Source organism: Haliotis cracherodii, unplaced genomic scaffold, assembly GCF_022045235.1.
Source record: "Haliotis cracherodii isolate W230 unplaced genomic scaffold, xgHalCrac1.p SCAF_10, whole genome shotgun sequence".
NCBI lineage: Eukaryota > Metazoa > Mollusca > Gastropoda > Lepetellida > Haliotidae > Haliotis > Haliotis cracherodii.
In genome coordinates, this window is record NW_027266265.1 from 58,026,055 (window position 1) to 58,046,532 (window position 20,478).

Consider the following 20,478-nt stretch of genomic DNA (forward strand, 5'->3'; position numbering starts at 1 on the left):
TGCAATCTACAACACGTATTCTAGCACTGAGATGCAGAGGTCAATGCGATGGATATTGGCAGTATTGTTCTCTCAACTACTGTGATACCATGTCAAGTATACGTGGTGTTATGTTGAAATATCATACGGATCCAAAATTATATTTTATTTATTGTACCATGGGGAATTCATTCTGATCTGAAATTACACCGTTCATTTTTAAAAAAAAAAACATAAGAGAAAAGAAGTCTAGACAAACTGTATGGCTAGCCGGTGACCCACGAGTCAACTACTGCTGTTCCGCCACGTAGCAATCCCGTGTCCACCAACCACTCCTACAATATTGATTTACGATTGAATGTATACGAATTTCTTTATATGTCACAGCCGTAGGCGTAATGAAACCTCAAAACCAGATCAATAATAACCGAAATGACCGTATTTCAGTTCAGTTTTCATATAATTATCATATACTGATATTCCAAGGTAATACAAGTATGTGTATTGCGGTCTGAATGATCATGAAAACAATAAATGCAACGTGATAGGTCATGATGACCTGAAGTCTGTGTACAATATTATGTGTGTGTCATGCTGTTTTTAAAAAAAAAATTCAATTTAAGTTAGTACTCCCACGTGGCAAGTGTTCACATGTCTGTCTTCTCAACAAACAGCTGCACGAAAAGCCTGCACACAGCATGCCTATCAACTATCAGTGTTTGAGGTAACCCCATTGATCCTCGACCTTATAGGTGTCGCGTGTAGAGCTCATACAGCTACGTGTAACATGAGCCTTAATTCACAACAAACCACACTGGCACGTAGCTGGGCGAGACTCACCAAACCCACATTTGTCTTTATGAAGAAAATTATTGTTTCCCTCAAAATTATTGGTATATTATGCTCATCGACAGACTCTATATGTTGGGCGTTTCTTCCGCACTTTTCCTTTTTAATGACTTACCATCCTGTCGTTTTCACTGCACCATTCCCATATTTATAAAAGTAGATGTTGTCTTTATGATGCGCAGATACCGCACAGCTAAAGATAGGACATGTAAAGTAAAGCATTGTTGCTTGTTGGCTACATATACGTACCCCTAAAGAGAACTAAAACTGTCACCTGACACCCAACTGCAGACTGGTATCTGACACAGGGTAGCACTACTGTCATTATGTCGTAAAATAAGAGCACCTAAGTGGTCGGCTGAGAGAGTTGGACGGTGTAGGCTGAGAGGGTTGAACGTTGTAGACTGGGAGGGTTGGACAGTGTAGGCTAAAAGGTTTGGACGGTGTAGACTGAGAGGGTTGGGCGATGAAGACTGAGAGGGTTGGACAGTGTAGGCTTAGAAGGTTGGACAGTGTAGGCTTAAAAGGTTGGACGGTGAAGACTGAGAGGGTTGGAAGGTGTAGGCAGAGAGGGTTGGACAGTGTAGGCTTAGAAGGTTGGACGGTGTAGACTGCGAGCGTTGGACGGTGAAAACTGAGAGGGTTGGACAGTGTAGGCGTAGAAGGTTGAACGGTGTAGACTGCGAGCGTTGGACGGTGAAGACTGAGAGGGTTGGACGGTGTAGACTGAGTGTGTTGGACGGTGAGACTGAGAGGGTTGGAGGGTGTAGGCTGAGAGGGTTGGGGGTTGTAGACTGAGCGGGTTGGACGGTGTAGGCTGAGAGGGTTGGATGGTAGAGACTGAGAGGGTGGTTGGACTGTGTAGACTGAGATGGTTTGAGGTTGTAGACTGAGAGGGTTGGATGTTGTAGACTGAGCGGGCTGGACGGTGTAGACTGAGAGGTTTGGACGGTGTAGGCTAAAAGGGTTGGACAGTGTGGACTGAGAGGGTTGGACGGTGAATACTGAGAGGGTTGGAGGGTGTAAGCTGAGAGGTTTGAACGGTGTAGACCGAGAGGTTTGGACGAAGTAGACTGGGAGGGTTGGACAGTGTAGGCTAAAAGGTTTGGACGGTGTAGACTGAGAAGGTTGGATGGTGTAGGTTTAGAGGCTTGGACGGTGTAGACTGAAAGGGTTGGAGGGTGTAGACTGAGAGGGTTGGACAGTGTAGGCTTAGAAGGTTGGACGGTGTAGACTGAGAGGGTTGGACGGTCTAGGCTGAGAGGGTTGGATGTTGTAGACTGAGAGGGTTGGACTGTGTAGGCCGACAGTGTTGGACGGTGTAGACTGACAGGGATGGACGGTGTAGGCTGAGAGGGTTGGAGCGTGTAGACTGAGAGGTTTGGACGGTGAAGACTGAGAGGGTTGGAGAGTGTAGGCTTAGAAGGTTGGACGGTGTAGACTGCGAGCGTTGGACAGTGAAGACTGAGAGGGTTAGACGGTGTAGACTGAGTGTGTTGGACGGTGTTGGCTCAGAGGGTTTGACGGTGTAGACTGAGAGGTTTGGACGGTGTAGGCTAAAAGGGTTGGACAGTGTGGACTGAGAGGGTTGGACGGTGAATACTGAGAGGGTTGGAGGGTGTAAGCTGAGAGGTTTGGACGGTGTAGACTGAGAGGGTTGGATGGTGAAGACTGAGAGGTTTGGACGGTGTAGGCTGAGAGAGTTGGACGGTGTAGGCTGAGAGAGTTGGACGGTGTAGGCTGATAGGGTTGAACGTTGTAGACTGGGAGGGATGGACAGTGTAGGCTAAAAGGTTTGGACGGTGTAGACTGCGAGCGTTGGACAGTGAAGACTGAGAGGGTTGGACGGTGTAGACTGAGTGTGTTGGAGGGGGAGACTGAGAGGTTTGGACGGTGTAGGCTAAAAGGGTTGGACAGTGTGGACTGAGAGGGTTGGACGGTGAATACTGAGAGGGTTGGAGGGTGTAAGCTGAGAGGTTTGGACGGTGTAGACTGAGAGGGTTGGATGGTGAAGACTGAGAGGTTTGGACGGTGTAGGCTGAGAGAGTTGGACGGTGTAGGCTGAGAGAGTTGGACGGTGTAGGCTGATAGGGTTGAACGTTGTAGACTGGGAGGGATGGACAGTGTAGGCTAAAAGGTTTGGACGGTGTAGACTGCGAGCGTTGGACAGTGAAGACTGAGAGGGTTGGACGGTGTAGACTGAGTGTGTTGGAGGGGGAGACTGAGAGGTTTGGACGGTGTAGGCTAAAAGGGTTGGACAGTGTGGACTGAGAGGGTTAGACGGTGAATACTGAGAGGGTTGGAGGGTGTAGGCTGAGAGGTTTGGACGGTGTAGACCGAGAGGTTTGGACGGTGTAGACTAAGAGGGTTGGACAGTGTAGGCTAAAAGGTTTGGACAGTGTAGACTGAGAAGGTTTGATGGTGTAGGTTTAGAGGGTTGGACGGTGTAGACTGAAAGGGTTGGAGCGTGTAGACTGAGACAGTTGGACGGTGTAGACTGAGAGGGTTGGACGGTGTGGACTGAGAGGGTTGGACGGTCTAGGCTGAGAGGGTTGGAGGTTGTAGACTGAGCGGGTTGGACGGTGGAGGCTGAGATGGTTTGAGGTTGTAGACTGAGAGGGTTGGACGGTATAGGCTGAGCGTGTTGGACTGTGTAGTCCGATAGTGTTGGACGGTGAAGTGAGTGAGTGAGTTGGGTTAACGGCGCTTTTAACATTATTCCAGTTATATCACAGCGTGTCAGCTTAATGTGGGAGGAAAGCCCGAAGTGGTGCAGGTCTTAGACGTTTACGACTTCGGTGAAACCCACGAGCACGGGTATGGTGCTGACAAACCTAGAAACATAATCGGGGTGAACCGGGATTCGAACCCACAATCATAGGTTTCTGGCGCGTCCAGGGGACGCAACTCTGCACAGCGAATCGCGGCGCCTTAGACGACTGGGCCACCCGTGCCCCCTGGACGGTGTAGACTGAGATGGTTTGAGGTTGTAGACTGAGAGGGTTGGAGGTTGTAGACTGAGCGTGTTGGACTGTGTAGTCCGACAGTGTTGGACGGTGTAGACTGAGAGCGATGGACGGTGTAGGCTAAGAGGGTTGGATGGTTTAGACTGAGAGGTTTGGATGGTGTAGGCTAAAAGGGTTGGACAGTGTGGCCTGAAAGGGTCGGATGATGAAACTGAGAGGGCTGTCGGGTGTAGACCGGCGACTGACTGGGAGTACTGTCGGTTTATAGATAGATCATGCTCGATTGTACCTCCAAAGTTGTGATGTGTGAGTACCCAAGAGTGGTGCTGTTGCAATGCTGCTCGACATAAAGGGGATGTTTACTTTTTGAAAATGAAGTAATCGCTCTTGTCAAACATTTTTGTGCAGGGTTTTTGTCACTCAAATTCTTTATGCACAGATCTAAATATGACACAACAGACTCGTCCTTGTTTGTGTTTTCAATAGATGTCATCAGTGGAGCAGGATACGCCCACCTCTTCGCTAACACAAGGTACAATCACTATTTGACAGTGATTCATGATATATAATCAACAACAAAAGTTCCTGTGACACCAATAGTTTAGTTGTTGTCGCTGTGTGTGCCTGCTCTCTCTTCAGCGTGTGTATAAATATATATATAACCCTTCCACGTGGCATGTTTTTTTTTTAACTGATGTATTTCTTTTCTGAGAAAATATATTATACTCAGGTGCCTGTGACTAAGAATTCGATTGACTTTAGTAGTTGATTTGAATGTGGGGATCAATTGACCTCGATTGTTGATATGGTGATGACAGTTCCTGTGAAACCAATATTTCAGTGTATTTTTCAAATAAGTGAAGTTTGGTTTTCAATATTGTAGTACATGTATGGAATAAAGTCACAAAAACGCAACTGCTACAGAAAAGCAGCATTTCATGCAAAAGTTGACTTTTATGCAAGCCCCATGCATTTCAGTACCCAACAATGGGTAAAAAAACATGTGCGTTAATGGGATTCCATATGCATTGTTGAATATCGTGCTGACAACAACCACTCAGAAAAACAACAAAATTACACATTATTTCAACATTACGAAATGCCACGCCTGTCCGAAAATTACCGTCTGCGAGCCATTGGTATGTTTGAAGCAGGATCGAGTCAACGTGACAGCGGTACCGCGACGAGATCATCGGCCCTGTTACGACGTAAATTGTAATAAAAAGGTAAATTGTAATACTTGCAGCAAATTGTAATAATTTGGACGGAAAATGTAATAACAACGCAAATTGTAATAATATTTGACGTAAATTGTAATACGCAAATTGTAATAAAAATTGACGTAAATTGTAATAATCTCTACTTGCTGTAAAATGTAATAATTTTTTACGTAAATTGTTATAACATTACTACCGTAGTCTCCAAGACGACAATTGACTAGAAATGATCTTTGTTGAGCGTGCGTTTCACATGTACAATTCGAGAAATACTATATGTAGAAGTGCAGTCATAGATCTGATACCAATGACATATAGAGGTCGTATTCACACACACACACTGCATCTGGTAAGCATCTGGTCAGTATCTGGATAGGATCTGGTCAGTACCTGGGCAGGATCTGGCCAGTGGCTTTGTCATTCAAATGATAATGATCAGTTTATCTCCAACTCGTGTCCCTCCGACTAATGACCGCTCGTCAACCCTTATGATAGGGATTATTTTAATTAGTGCCTTGCTGACGACAATGCGTTAATCTACCTAAATGCATACAGTCCCTATCATAAGGGTTGACCTATCCAGATACTGACCAGATGCTGACCATATTTGGCCCTCACTCCATGAAGGTTCATACTCCAATGAACTCACACAAAGTGAAGGTCATTTCTTAAATACAAAGAAAGAAGATGCCAATTATTAACATTTAGCTGATTAGGGTAAAACATTGTGTTGTTTCTTCAACCATCCATTCATTGATAAGGTTCAGGGTCGTATGCAGCAGTATGGTACACGATGTAGTGTCTGGTTACTTCCAGTCACATATACTTCATGTGAAATGTAACAGCAGGTGATAGGTATAAACACCTTGTATCGTCCCTATTGATAGTGATTCATGAACACATGCTTACTATACAGTCGTACCATGAACACTGCTTTGCACAGACATTTCTCATGAATATGGGAAGAGTTTTTTTTTAAATAAAGAAAACATAAGTTGAAGCGCCATCATATTCAGCGCCGTTCGCAAAATGTATTTACATAAGGTATAAAACGATCCGATCGTGCATACACTGACGTTTTTAGCCATGAAATTTTATAACTAATATCATAAAACTCCACATATTCCACATGACCAACCACCGCCCCGGGTAGTTCTGTGGGTAGCCGGGTCCTATTCAGTACCCACCCGACCCGAGCAGCCGAGTTACACGTCACAGCCCTACCCTTATCTTGATAACTTGGTGGTGTTTGTGTTTGCAAACATGTTTTAAAATAGGAATCTAAGCTTTCATTGTTATTGATCGCGAGAAAGCCCGCACTCTATTGCCAGGCTGCTCCTTGACAAGACAGTCGAAGGTTGTATTCAAACGTCAACTTAAAACCAGCAACGCTTTTTGTCAATGTTGATATCATGTTTAAGTATGAATGTACACGTTACTTCACTCGTCTCGCTACACTCGCCTCGCTCGATAGATTGAAATACACTCATTATCATATGAATGGTATCCAACGTGGACTCGTTGAATAATTTATAAGTCAGACCGTGTTGTGATACACAGTTTGCTCCTGGTAGCTTTGAAATCCCGTCTGTATTAAAACATACACAAGCTATTGATTGACATGTTGCATATTGTGGACCAGGCCACGACATGTACGTAAATCATTCGCAGTAGATGTGTTGTCGTATGTGAGGTCGTATTTTCACACACACACACACACACACACACACACACACACACACACACACACACACACACACATGTATGTGTGTATGTATGTGTATGTGTGTGTATACTGATGAGGGCATAGTGAGTGAGTGAGTGAGTTAAGATTGATAGTCACATCGGCAATATTTCAGCCATATCGTGACTAAATCAAGTTGGACAGTAATCATACATAAATATAGACATTTAAATCTGTCGACAAAGGACAGTAAAAACACTAGACCATCACAGATGTAGATTGTAAAACTAGCATAACATAATAAAATTTGTAACAATTCATAACAATACACAATAAAAATGGCCTATAGATCACCAATAGCCAAAGGTAGGTCACCATACTAGGTACCATGGGGACTTACGATACTTCTGCTACCTACATGGTACTCCAGCTGGATTTACACCATCGCTCCGGCGATGAGGGCATAGTATCGGAGATAAATATAATTTGGTTTCGTTTCTTAGTTAGTCACTATTCTTTTCATTGGAATGTTAAGAAGGCATGCTGTAAGTTCAATATTTTATTACAGTGCTTGTTGTTAGCTGGAAATATTTTAATCCTCTCAAACCTCCAGAGAAGATTATCCTCTGAGGTAATTTTTGTCCGAAAATATGTCACAAATTAGTGATAACTTATGAAAATCGTAATTTTCTGTTTCGAAAATTATGTACTGCATTATACGTGAGGTACCAAATTTGGTATCAAGGTTGCCTGGCACAATCCACCAACGATTGCCGAGTTTAATGATCTTAGAATACTCTTCGTATAAGGTCAAAGAGAATATTGATGTTAGTGACAAAACCCTTTTCATTATATATTTTCAATACTTTCAATTTTGATCAAAACAGATATATTTCATCAATAATTGATTGCAACAAATTTATCATACATTCTGATGCTCTTTGAAACTCAACAAGACATGCCCGAAGATACCGGATATTATTTGTGTATGCTTTAAATTATGATTTCGTGCCGTTATCATGATGGATTCTGTTTTTGTTGTTGGGGCAAGGAGTTATTATCCCAGCAAAAGTTGTCAGTAAGTTGTTGTTAGTTCTTCATGACATATGAAAAGAATCCAGACAGTTACATTTATTCATTTATTTAATTAATTCCTATGAAAGGAAATATTTTATGTTATATTAATGATCCATATGTTAAGCATACATTGCTACAAATATTGCATAAGTTAACAAGGTTTGCATTTATTTATTAATTATTTCTTTATCTGTGAGAAGTTCACAGAGGTCGAGAATACACAATATCTAATAGTATATGCAATGTAGGTAAAGAATATCCACGTCCCTCTTTTGATATTGATAAAAACATTGTATATAATGTCATGTATTAAGTATTCTTTCCCATGCTGCATTTGCTGACGACTGTGTTTTCCTTTGACATTGCACAGGAGGTCTGTCAATCATTTGTTGTATTTGAATTCTTCGTCAAAATATAATGTATAAATACGATTGAATTGTCTCGTTTGTTTGAATGAAACGGTCATGTGCTCCTTATCAAATTAAGCAAACCTCCAATGCAAATCGACATAATTTCAGGGTCCGGTTGCACAGAGCTCTCTTGGGTAACTAGTAACTCAATGTTATTGCAGTGGACTCCTAGCTAAGCTACTATTGGATGATAAATCAATTAACCTATTTGTCGAATAGACGTACCTAATGTAATCCATCAGTTTTAACCCGAGGATGGATCTTTCAGTCATAAATCGATGTGTACAGTTGCTAGAGTGTTATTCTAACAATACAGACATGACAGAAGCTGCACGTAAAAAGATTGATAAAGGTAGTCCTTGCGGGTTCACATACCTACATGTACATCGCCCAGGACATTTGCTTTACATCATCCGAGCAACGTTAAAAAAATTGAAACTTGAATAATAATAAATTGATATTATGCATATGAACATGTATAAATCAGCTTGCACACAGACTATTGCAGAATGACATGTCATCCATTTGCTAGTTTAGTTCAGTTTAAACATATTTTATTCACAGAACAAAATGAGAATTGTATTGGGGACAAGTTCTTGGAACTTAGTAAAAACCCCTCTCCGCATAAAATATGTACAAATATACAGTTGCAAAATAAATCAATTTGCTTCCGTCAGTAAAAGTCAGACTTTCCACATTTACACATCAATATATTTGTGTAAGTTTGTTACGTTATAATTATTCCATTGTGTATATTACTACCTAATTTACCAATTGAAATATGATTCCATTAGGTTAAATATGAACTATGGGCGATCTTTTTGTTCCAAAGGGCAATAATGAGTGAGTGAGTGAGTGAATATTTATAGTCACATCGGCAATATTTCAGCCATATCGTGACTAAATCAAGTTAGACAGTAATAATACATACATTTTTATCATAAAAACTGTCGTCAAAGGACAGTAAAACAACTAGATTATCACAGATGTACATTTTAAGACTAGTATGGAACCATAAAAAAGTACTACCATAAATAACAATACAGTATAAAAACGGGGCTAGGAATCGCCAGCAATTAAAAGTAGGCCACCATACTAGGAACCGTGGGGACTTACAATACTTCTGCTACCTGCACGGTTCCCCAGCAGGATTTACACCATCCCTTAGCTGCTGGCGATTATCATCAAGTTTAGCCAAATTAAAACAAACAAGTATACTACGACTAAAACGGTAGTAGGAATAAATTTACCTCGAATGATGTGGACTTACATACCTTCTCGGGGGGACAATAATTTTAGAGTACTTCAACCCGCTCCAAAGGGCAATAACTCTCCTTTTGAAATGATGTAAGCGACGGTCCAAACTGTCGCTTCCGGTCTGGTTCCCGGATCAATGCGCGCTGCGACAACTACTGACATGTAGAGACGGAGCCAAGCTAAAGAGTTATCCTGTTGCCCCTGCGTTCAAAAACGGTCGTTTACAACTGAATATTTTTAACTAGCACATATTTTGTAGTGATTATTAGTTTAAAATATGAACATTTGTTGAGTCTTCAACTACAAGACGAATTGTCACTTTGGAATATAGCGGGAAAAACGTCATGAAAAATGATATATTGCCACGGTATTTTCTACGTCAGAAAACAGCGAGGCATAAGTCGGTCTGGGCTAACATATTGCATCGATGAAATAATGCAAACTCATTTTATTTATCAGCCTTTGTGTTATTTCCCACAACAATTCGAGCATTCAAATCTCAACAAATACTACCATGGACTTCAATGTAATAAAATTAGTGATACGCCAACATTTGCAGCACACATACATCTTTGACAGGCCTTTACCAATGATCTATATAGTAAGTATACATCTGTGCCTTTACAAATATTTTAAGAAGAAATAACGTTCACAATAATAAAACAACTGATTTTAAATGTATCTTTTTTATCAAAATTAAAGTTGCATATGAATATTTGAATTTACATTATTTTTTTTAGAAATAGGCCAAATGAACATCTACCATGCATCAATTGAGCACTCAATTACTCATTTGCAATATACATACCAGTCATCATTCTTTGAAATAAGAGATTTACCCATATTATTCTCCCCTTATAACATGTGTCCCACCATTAAGTGCTCTGAGTCATCACAGGTGTTAATTCATTGATCCATCATTTCTTACAGAATTCTGATACTCATGCTCTTAAAATAGTAGTTAATTACAGAGATTTGTCCCAACAAACAACAAATCATACTGACTACCCCACAAAATGTGTATGATGCATAAATAGATCTAAATCATAGTTTTATCTTCTTGTTTTAGTAACATCATATTTATTTCAATGTTGACAAATTATTTCCCATACAAACCAACACACTATCCTAAGTATCCTGATTTTCATTCAACAGTACTTCAAGACACCTGTAGTATAAAGAAAATTTATATGAGTGAGTGAGTGAGTTAATATTTAACGTCACATCGGCAATATTTCAGCCATATCGTGACGAGAAGTACATTAATAATACAGAAATGTATACACTATAAAAAGCTGTCAACGAAGGACAGTACAATAACTAGAATATCACAGAATATATTTAAAACTAGTTGAGAATATATAAAAGACATAAGTATCAGAGAACACAATATAAAAATGGGCTAGAGATCGCCAGCAACTGAAGGTAGATCACCATGCTAGGGTCCATGGGGACTTACAGTACCTTTGCTTCCTGCATGGACCCCGGCAGGATTTATATCATCCCTTCAGTCACTGGCGACAGTGTACCAGTTAAGCCAAACTAAAATGACGAATATTCTGCGATTAAAAACCTGGCATGCAGAAAAATACTTCGAATGATATGGGACTTACATACCCTCTTAGGGGGACAATAATTTTATGCTACTTCAACCCCCCTCGAGGGTACAGCCACTAACAATCATAGTTATGAATTTTGCACTACCAATCTTTAAAACAATACAACAATTACATCAAAATTTATGTATAAGTTCTATTTCTTTTAAAAAACATAGTATTAAATGAGAGTTAACTTTACTAAAAAGGTCCTTCACTGTTTTTACACTGAAATATTTATCCCTTGTGATGGAAAAATCAATACAGTCAAGCAGGACATGCTTGACCGTGATTCTTTCATCACAAGGGATACAAAACGGAGGATCCTCACCCTTTAATAAATATTCATGTGTATATCTCGAGTGGCCAATACGACATCGCCGCATAATGACCTCTTCAAATCTGGACTGACAGCCCAAGTAGGTGTAACCAACATGGGGTTTAACTTCGTGTAATTTATTGATACCTACTTGGGTGTCCCACTTCTTTTGCATCAGATCACAGATGTAAGATGTAATTATAGGTTTAAAATCACTGTATGGTAAAAGAAGTGGTGTCACAGATTTGTCGAGTGCTGCTTTTGCAGCAGCATCAGCCAATGTGTTACCAACAATCCCAACATGGCTTGGTAACCAACAAAAGACGATGTCATATTGGCCAGTCGCAAGATCATTAAATAATTCAAGAATTTCAATTAAAAATGGATGTTTACATGACAGATTTTTAATAGCCTGAAGGCACGAAAGTGAGTCTGAAAAAATTATGAATTCTTTATATTTGGATTTGTTCTTGATATATTTTAGTGCCGTTAAAATGGCGTGTGCTTCTGCTGTGAATATGGAACTATTATCAGGTTATCGTGAAGATACTGTTCTGGATCCAATGATGGTGGCACTAGCAACTGCGCCACCATCCTTGGATCCATCTGTAAATATAGATTTATATGTGTCATAAGTGTTTCGTAATTGATTGTATTCTTGTTTATAAATAAGGGGATTTGTATCAGATTTCTTAAGTCTAGTTAATGTGAGGTCTACAGTTGGTCTTACCATCTGCCAAGGAGGCGATGAAAAAAGTTTTGTGGGAGCTATATCCTGAAAGTTAATGTTCGCAGCAGAAACGACTGATTTAATTCTTATTCCTAGTGGTGGAACAAGAGATGTTTTCTTATTGTAAATATCTTCGTAAAGAGGATTAAATACGCAATTGAAAGCTGGATTTGACTGATTAGAATATAATTTAGTGATGTACTGTAAAGATAGTTTCAGACGGCGTTGTTTAAGAGAAGGCTCATCCGCTTCAACAGACAGACTTGGAATAGGAGAAGTGCGAAAGGCTCCAAGGCAAAGCCTCAGTCCTTGGTGATGGATAGTATCAAGTTTTTTTAAATTACTTTTACAGGCTCCACCATAGACGATGGAGCCGTAATCAAGTTTTGAACGGATCAGTGACCTGTATAAGTGTAGGAGGGTAGTCTGATCCCCTCCCCACTTGGAATTTGATACAACTTTCAATAAATCCAGCGCCTTCAGGCATTTAGCTTTAAGTGATTTAATGTGTGGTAAGAAAGTTAAATGGCTATCAAAGATGAGTCCCAAGAATTTGGCCTCCTTTACAACTTTGATAGGGGTGCCATTCAAAAATAATTCAGGGTCTTTATGCGGTTTATATTTTCTGCAGAAGTGTATACAGTTAGTTTTAGACATAGAAAATTTGAACCCGTTTTCGAGAGACCACTTATGAATTTTATTGAGACAAATTTGTAACTGCCTCTCTATGGTATGTATATTTTTACCACAACAAGATGCATTAAAATCATCCACGAACAGTGAACCATCCACTGAATTACTTAAAACCTTGGACAGACTATTTATTTTAATACTAAACAAGGTGACAGACAAAATACTGCCTTGTGGGACACCCTGATCCTGATTATAATGGTCAGACAGGGTGGAACCCACGCGGACTTGAAATTGTCTGTCTGTTAACAATTGTGATATAAAAAGAGGCAACCTGCCTCTCAAACCAAAATCATGTAAATCCTTTAGAATGCCATGCTTCCAAGTAGTATCGTATGCTTTCTCAAGATCAAAGAAAACTGAGACTACGTGTTGCTTATTTACAATAGCATTTTTAACAAAGGATTCTAATCGTACCAAATGGTCGATAGTACTTCGATTTTTTCGGAAACCACATTGAATATTGCTAAGAAGATTGTTGGTTTCCAAATACCATACTAATCTATTATTTACTATTCGTTCCATGGTTTTGCAAACACAACTGGTTAACGATATAGGGCGGTAATTTGAGGGATCAGTATGATCCCGGCCAGGTTTTGGTATCGGTACCACAATGGCATTATGCCATGAAGGAGGAAAATTCCCTGATGTCCATATGTGGTCAAATATATCTAAAAGCGTCTCAAGACATGATTCGGGCAAATGCTTGAGTAACTGATAATGGATATTATCATCCCCTGCAGCAGTATCATGAGCTTGCTCAAGAGCAGTATGTAGCTCATGCAATGAAAATACTTCATTGTAGTCTTCACCATTATTTGAATCGAAATTAACCTTTTTCTTTTCCTGTTGTTTCTGATATCTCTGAAACTCGGGAACATAATTTGATGATGAAGAATTTTTGGCAAGAGTCTCGCCAAGTTTATTTACAATGGCAGATTTATCAGTTATTAATTTGTCACCGTCTTTAAGATGGTGTACAGACGATTTAGAACCTTTACCTTTTATTTTTTGAACCATGTTCCACACCTTGGACATGGGTGTGCGTGAATTAATTCTGGAGACATAATTCCTCCAAGATTGACGCTTATTATGTTTAAAAGCACGTCGTGCCTTGGCACTAGTTATTTTAACAGTATTCAAGTTATGTACTGTAGGATGTTTACGGAAATATTTTTCCGCTTTCTTCCTACACTTTCTTGCTTGTTTGCATTCATTAGTAAACCATGGTTTACGAATGTGAGGATTTGCAGAGGACTTAGGAATTGTTTGGTCAGCAATATCATGGAGTTGACTCGAAAACAACTGGATGGGATCTGGTACATTTGTGAAGTGGTCCGGTTTCAATTTTTCAACACATAATGTTGCATACAAGGACCAATTGGCCTTTGTAAAATTCCACCTTGACGAAGGTGGGTCATCATTCGGTTTCATTGTTTTTAGGACAGTAGGAAAGTGATCACTTCCACAAAGGTCATCATGCACAGACCAATCGAACTCATTGTAAATATTTGAATCAGTGAGGGACAGATCGAGTGCAGAGTAAGTTCCTGTGGCAGGATGTAAATAGGTGCTGGAATCGTCATTAAATAAACATAAGTTATTATCAGATAAAAAATCCTCAATAACTTTCCCCTTATTGTTTGTAGTTGTACTCCCCCATAGAGGGTTGTGCCCATTTAAATCGCCCATGATGATACACGGCTTAGGGAGTTGATCATACAAATGCTGAAGATCAGACAGTCAAAGTGCAGACGAAGGTGGAATATACAAAGAGCACAAAGTGAATGCAATGTGCAAGGTAAGGCGGATAGCAACAGCTTGAAGAGTAGTATTTAAAGTAACAGCACTATGGATGATGTCCCGTCTGACTAAAATAGTAGAGCCTCCAGTGGCTTTGTCACCCGGAGGAGAAAAAGAATGATGACAATTATACTGCCTCAGATCAAATGTATCCGTATGTTTAAGATATGTCTCTTGGAGACATATAGCTGACGGCTTAAAATCTTGAACTAGTACTTGTATCTCATTAAAATTCTTACGAAGTCCTCTGCAATTCCATTGTAGTAAATTTTGAGAGCAACTCATGGCGGCTCAATCGGAGAACGTGAACGGGGTGAAGGTCCCTTACGCTGTAAAGACAACGATGGAGACACTTCCATATCGAGAGGTTCAAAGGTGTTATGAACCTCGACAGGGATTGTTGAAGGCGCCTTCAGATGTTTAAGGGTCCATAATTCCTTTTTACGCATTTGTTTTCTCTCTTTCCTGGTTAACAGATGAGGGCCAATCTCAGTCTCAGACTCAGGCTGTGATTCAGTCTCAGGCTTTGGCTGTGGTTCAGGCTCAGGCTCCAGAGAGGGAGGGGTCAATTGGATATCAGTCTGTGTTTCAGACGACGAAGTTAATTCCTCGGTTGTGGAATATAACATTGTCTGTTTATCTGAGACCCAGTAAATAGCTGTCTGACAAGCATGATCAACAGTTTGCGTAGGAGAAGAGACTATGGCAGAGTAAGATTTTGACTGTGAACTGTTTAGAGGTTGTTCCTTTACCAATTTTTTGGCATCAGAAAAGGAAATATTGTTTGTGTATTTGATTTTTATAATTTTGGTTTCTCTTTCAAAGACTGGACATTGTTTGGAGGAAGACATGTGCTCACCGTTGCAGTTCGCACATCTGATGGCACCTGTGCAATCAGAGCTTTCATGATTCTTACTGCAACGGGAGCACACTGCAGAGCCACGACAGGACTTGGCGCCATGGCCAAACTGTTGGCACTTGAAACATCGCAGAGGATGTGGTATATACACATCCACACCGATGTTAAAATAACCAGCTTTGATTGAGGTTGGGAGTTTAGAAAGAGCAAAGGTAAATAAATAGGTGTTAGTGTTTACAACACTGTCATGATCTTTTCTTGTAAAGCGTTTAACAGCTGTTACACCTTGAGATTGGAGTTCCTGAGCAATCTCCTCTTCTGACATGTCAGACAGGCATTTCGCTCGGTCGCGGACAATGCCCCTGCAGGAATTTAAAGATTTATGAATAGATACTGCAATAGCAGTATTGGCAAAATGATGAGCATTTAACAAATTAATGGATTGTTGTCTCTTGGAACATTCTATCAAGAGAGAACCAGACCGGAGACGAGTGACGTTTTTAACGTCACCACAAATTCCTTGAACTGCCTTTGAAACTACAAAAGGATTGATCTTGAGAGGCACACCATCAATGCCTTCTACAACTAGAAATCTTGGCCACGAGTCAATATTGGCTGGAGAAGATTCATCATCAGAAGATGAAATAGTATCCACGTCAACATGTCTTCTCTTGTTTTTGCTACGAGAACCAGTGTGTTGTGGGGTATCCATAATGAGAGAGAGAAGTTTCGACAACCCTGCTCCCCACCCACCATGGAGTGTCAACAAGGACGGTGCCACAGTGGAAGCCATGCTGCAACACCAGGGCTACAGGGGTGTTATACTCCAGAAATAAAGACATAAATAGCTGTCGTTAATGAAAGGAAGAATGTCAGGCTGGTTCGGCCCATGGCATTTTCCTAAAAAAACCACAGAATTCAGCGGTCCGTATCACCAGATTGGCCCATGAGCCACCGCCTTCTGGCATAAGACTCTAGGCAAACGTTTACATAATAATTTGGGAAGTCAAACATGTAAGACATGACCAAGACCAAATTAATAGAAATCACATTAGTGCAAACACGATATTATGCACAGGGCCTGGCATGACCAGCCGATTGATAAGACCGGGCCCATCTTACCACCCGTCTAGGCGAAGTAAGGGTCGAAGTAGTGTGTTGGGCAAAGGAACACAGTTCCAGGAACCAGTGCCCTCAACTACCAGACTCCCGTCCTCCGCCGACACAGGGACGCAACCCACGGCAAACGGGCTGCCCACTTTGGTCGCCTCTTACGACCAGCAATGGGGTGCTGTGGAAATATTCTACCCCGGTTCCACACGGGGGAAGAGCTATTAGCGCTACCCAGCACTCACCACGAGGAGGTTGCTCTTCACGAGTGCCAAAATTTATATGAAAATATGAATATGAAGGTTTATCATCAAAACTTCTGATGGTTAAATAAATGCAAATTGAACCCCACAGTCATTCCATGTAGATAAATGGATTTATTTATGTTATTTGTTTTTGCATATAACAGATTATACTTACATATGTTACAGTCAGTGTCTATAATCAGGCCCAATATGTATTTTGACTGAAAATTTCAGTCAATATGCATATTGACTGATTCACTCAGGTAAGGCATATTTTTTCTTAAATTTTCATTCATCTATTATTGCCTGAAAAATAGGACCTGATTTTAGACAGACTGGCTGAAATGAATAAGACTGCATAATTTAATCCTCCTCAATTTAATTTGGATCTATTTTGATCTTATCAAGATCAAAGTAACTTATGTAAGAAATTAAAAATGTTTTCACAATGAATTGATTGATTCTCGAAACCTGAAAGAATACCGGAGTCCCTTTTTAATGTTACTTATCTTTATTAGCATAATATTCAGTTCAGAAACAGATGACAGCTAAAAAGTCATGCATGTGTAATCAAATACTAGTACACATGCACAAGTGTGCCATGATATGAAATAAGATAATAAGAGTCATAGTGCAATGCAGATATCTTTTGGTGTGAAGAGAAAAAAACAAAAACATTAATAATTTGTTTATGTTGGAATTGGAAACATCAGTTTAGAACAAGGAAACATAAAAAGCTTTAGAACAAGGAAACATAAAAAGCAAGGCCTAATGAAGTTAAGAATCAGCTTTATCTGTGTCACAATCATATGATCATTGTCAATGCAAACTGGCTGTAGACACTGCATTGTTAATACAATCAACATTATAGAGATTGGCAATTAGTATGAATATATTGTTTTATTTTATAAAAATTGTAGTTGGTACAAATACTCTTGAATATGTATTTTAACTAATATATAGGGTCCTCTGTGTTTTTTTTTCTACTTTGTAAAATTAAAAAAAGGCCAAAATAATATATATATTTCATTGATCATATTGAAATATAATCATGGTAGTATTTGGCAACAAACAGCTACCATTCATATACATAAAATCCTTGTATACAACATGCACCAATTAACCCTTAAATATCAAAACAGATTTCAGTGATTTCCATTTCTTTTATTTTGTACATTGTATCATGAAATCTAGTTGATGACGTTATTTTACAGTGCCTGTTACTCTTACAATATCTTGAGAACATTTCTCATTGCTCTCTGTTACATATCTGACAAATATTTACGCTCGTACATGTGTTGCTGTCAATATTCACAACATTGAGGCTACGGGCAACGTCGCATGAGACCACAGGGCCACGTATAGCCAGCCATACTATACTGACTGTACTGATTACATTAAAAAAATGTAATCAGTACAGTCAGTATAGTATGGCTATACGTGGCCCTGTGCATGAGACCTTCATATTTCGCGTACCGTATCGCCTCACCGTTGTACATACTGAAATGCATGCATATGATGTAGCCTGCTCGGCGATGCTACAACATAGATATAGGAACGTATACAAAATCTACTTAATTTTCATATTCATACATCATGGCCAACTCTTTCAGTACCGATCAACAAAGCGACATGGGATGAACGATCAGCTGATCTCACTGCCTCGCTTTGAACGCCTATCTAGTGGATAACTATACAATACAATCAGTCGTGGTCATCCCTGATGTATCATTAAATCAAGGAACATTTATTTCCGGACATGGCAATAGATAAATCATTGTTTAGGCGAAAAGATATGCTGTCCACACACAAGCGTGACTGTTGCCAACAGAGGTGAAGGTTATACTAGTTAACTGTCTGTAGGCGTCATAGTAACATGTAGTGCTCGTTTTGCGCATACCACATGCGCCGTCAGTTTAAGGTTGGACCGTCCGGGTCAGCGCACCTAGCGGGTTAGTGAAGGGAAGATAAATTGAAAAAGATCGCCCATTATGATGAAAATCGTCAATTGGATATATTAAAATTAAGTACAAAACACACAGAGTATTTCTCAAATAAATAAGAAAACTAAGTTCATTCTAGTAATTAATCCTCTTCTGGACAACCATAGAAATGAAATTCCAATGCGTTTATATATACATATAATTATACAACAATGTACGATAACGACCTCAATCCTCCCCCACACCCATACTTTAATGACGATTGTACGATAAACCCTGTACCAACCCTGACAAGGATAGGTTCTAGTCATTTAACGCCTTTGACGCTAAACTTATAAGGTTATTACAATTTACGTAAAACGTTATTACATTTTACCGCAGGTTGAGATTAGTACAATTTACGTCAATTTTTATTACAATTTGCGTATTACAATTTACGTCAAATTTTATTACAATTTGCGTCCAAATTATTACAATTTGCTGCAAGTATTACAATTTACCTTTTTATTACAATTTACGTCATAACAGTCCCTGTTGTTCTACCGTTTTTGCGTCGTCATGGCCCAGGCATTACCTTTCAACATGACAACGCCCAGCCTCATATTGTTCGACTAGTTCAGGATTCTCTTCAACAAAACAACGTGAATGTCATCCCCTGGCCGGCTCGCCCCCCCCCCCCCCGATCTTTCACCAATCGAGCACATTTTGGATGAGATAGATCGGCGCCTTCGACGTCAACCACGTGTTCCACAGACACTCAAGGAACTTCGAAACATGCTCCAGTTGATATGGACAGATATCCAACAGGACTTTGTGCGACGCCTGGTCCATTCCATGAGACGAAGATGTGTTGCTTGCATTGCAACCAGAGGTGGACACACAGGCTATTGATTTGTAAATTGACATTATGGCATGTTCATGTTTTTTTTATGACATCACGCATTTTCTGAAGTCAGTATGGCAAATTAAACCATTTTAACACTTACAGGAGTCTTTTATCTGTTGCAAACCGAAATTGTTTCAGATTTGGTAAAAAAACATAACTTTGCATTAATTCTTAGACGCTTTCCATTTCGATGAAACCCACGAGCACGGCTATGGTCCTGACAAACCTAGAAACATAATCCGGCCGAACCGGGATTCGAACCCGCAATCATACGTTTCTGGCGTGCCCAAGGGCTGCAACTCTGCACAGCGAATCGCGGCGCCTAAGCCACCAGTGCCCCCTTGATGACAAGAGGTTTACAGATCCAAAAATACATCTTGATAGATTTAAGTACATTTTGAGCAAAACATAGACTAAGTGATTGAGTTTTAAAGTGTGGCTGACATGCTAAACGTATTACAAAATCGGATTCTGACAACTTGACCAAATTCAAGTGGTGGGATCAAGCATAGGATGTTTCATCCTCCAGTAATTTCAAACATTAAATTGACTAAGTTACTTAATTGTTTCAAGTTGGTAGAGAATACCTGAAGGACCTTTGGCCGCTCTTTCATAAATAATATATGATTTGAAGGGATGACAAGTGCCATTCATGTTACGAGCAAAAAGCTCCTGAATGTGGGTTTGTCTCGCAAGGTGACCGGGGATAAACACCTCAGTCGAAGCCAACTGAAGTCAATAAGACATTACATCCCCTTCGCTATTCTAAACATGTTCACAGAACCATCTCACATATACAATTCTAATGGAATCTTTGAAGAGATCTAGTTCATTAAACATGATAGTTAATTATATTTTT

The 20,478-nt window shown here is 39.9% G+C and overlaps 1 protein-coding gene across 1 annotated transcript; it reads right to left on the reverse strand.

Moving 5' to 3' along the window:
- Positions 1–1,325: 1,325 nt before the first annotated feature.
- LOC139453930 (soluble scavenger receptor cysteine-rich domain-containing protein SSC5D-like) lies at positions 1,326–15,537 on the reverse strand. The gene is made up of 2 exons (XM_071235373.1): positions 15,436–15,537; positions 1,326–2,315 (listed from the first exon to the last, which is right to left on the reverse strand). The coding sequence occupies exons 1-2, from the start codon at positions 15,535–15,537 to the stop codon at positions 1,326–1,328; spliced, it is 1,092 nt and encodes a 363-aa protein (XP_071091474.1).
- Positions 15,538–20,478: the final 4,941 nt, after the last annotated feature.

What these genes read in the sequence shown, in the direction of transcription:
- LOC139453930 (XM_071235373.1), bottom strand. Translation starts at nt 15,537, where the DNA reads ATGGCGCCAAGTCCTGTCGTGGCTCTGCAGTGTGCTCCCGTTGCAGTA. An exon ending in CAGATGTGCGAACTGCAACG is followed by an intron (nt 2,316 to 15,435) that starts GTGAGCACATGT and finishes CAACACACTCAG; the next exon opens with TCTACACCGTCTAACCCTCT.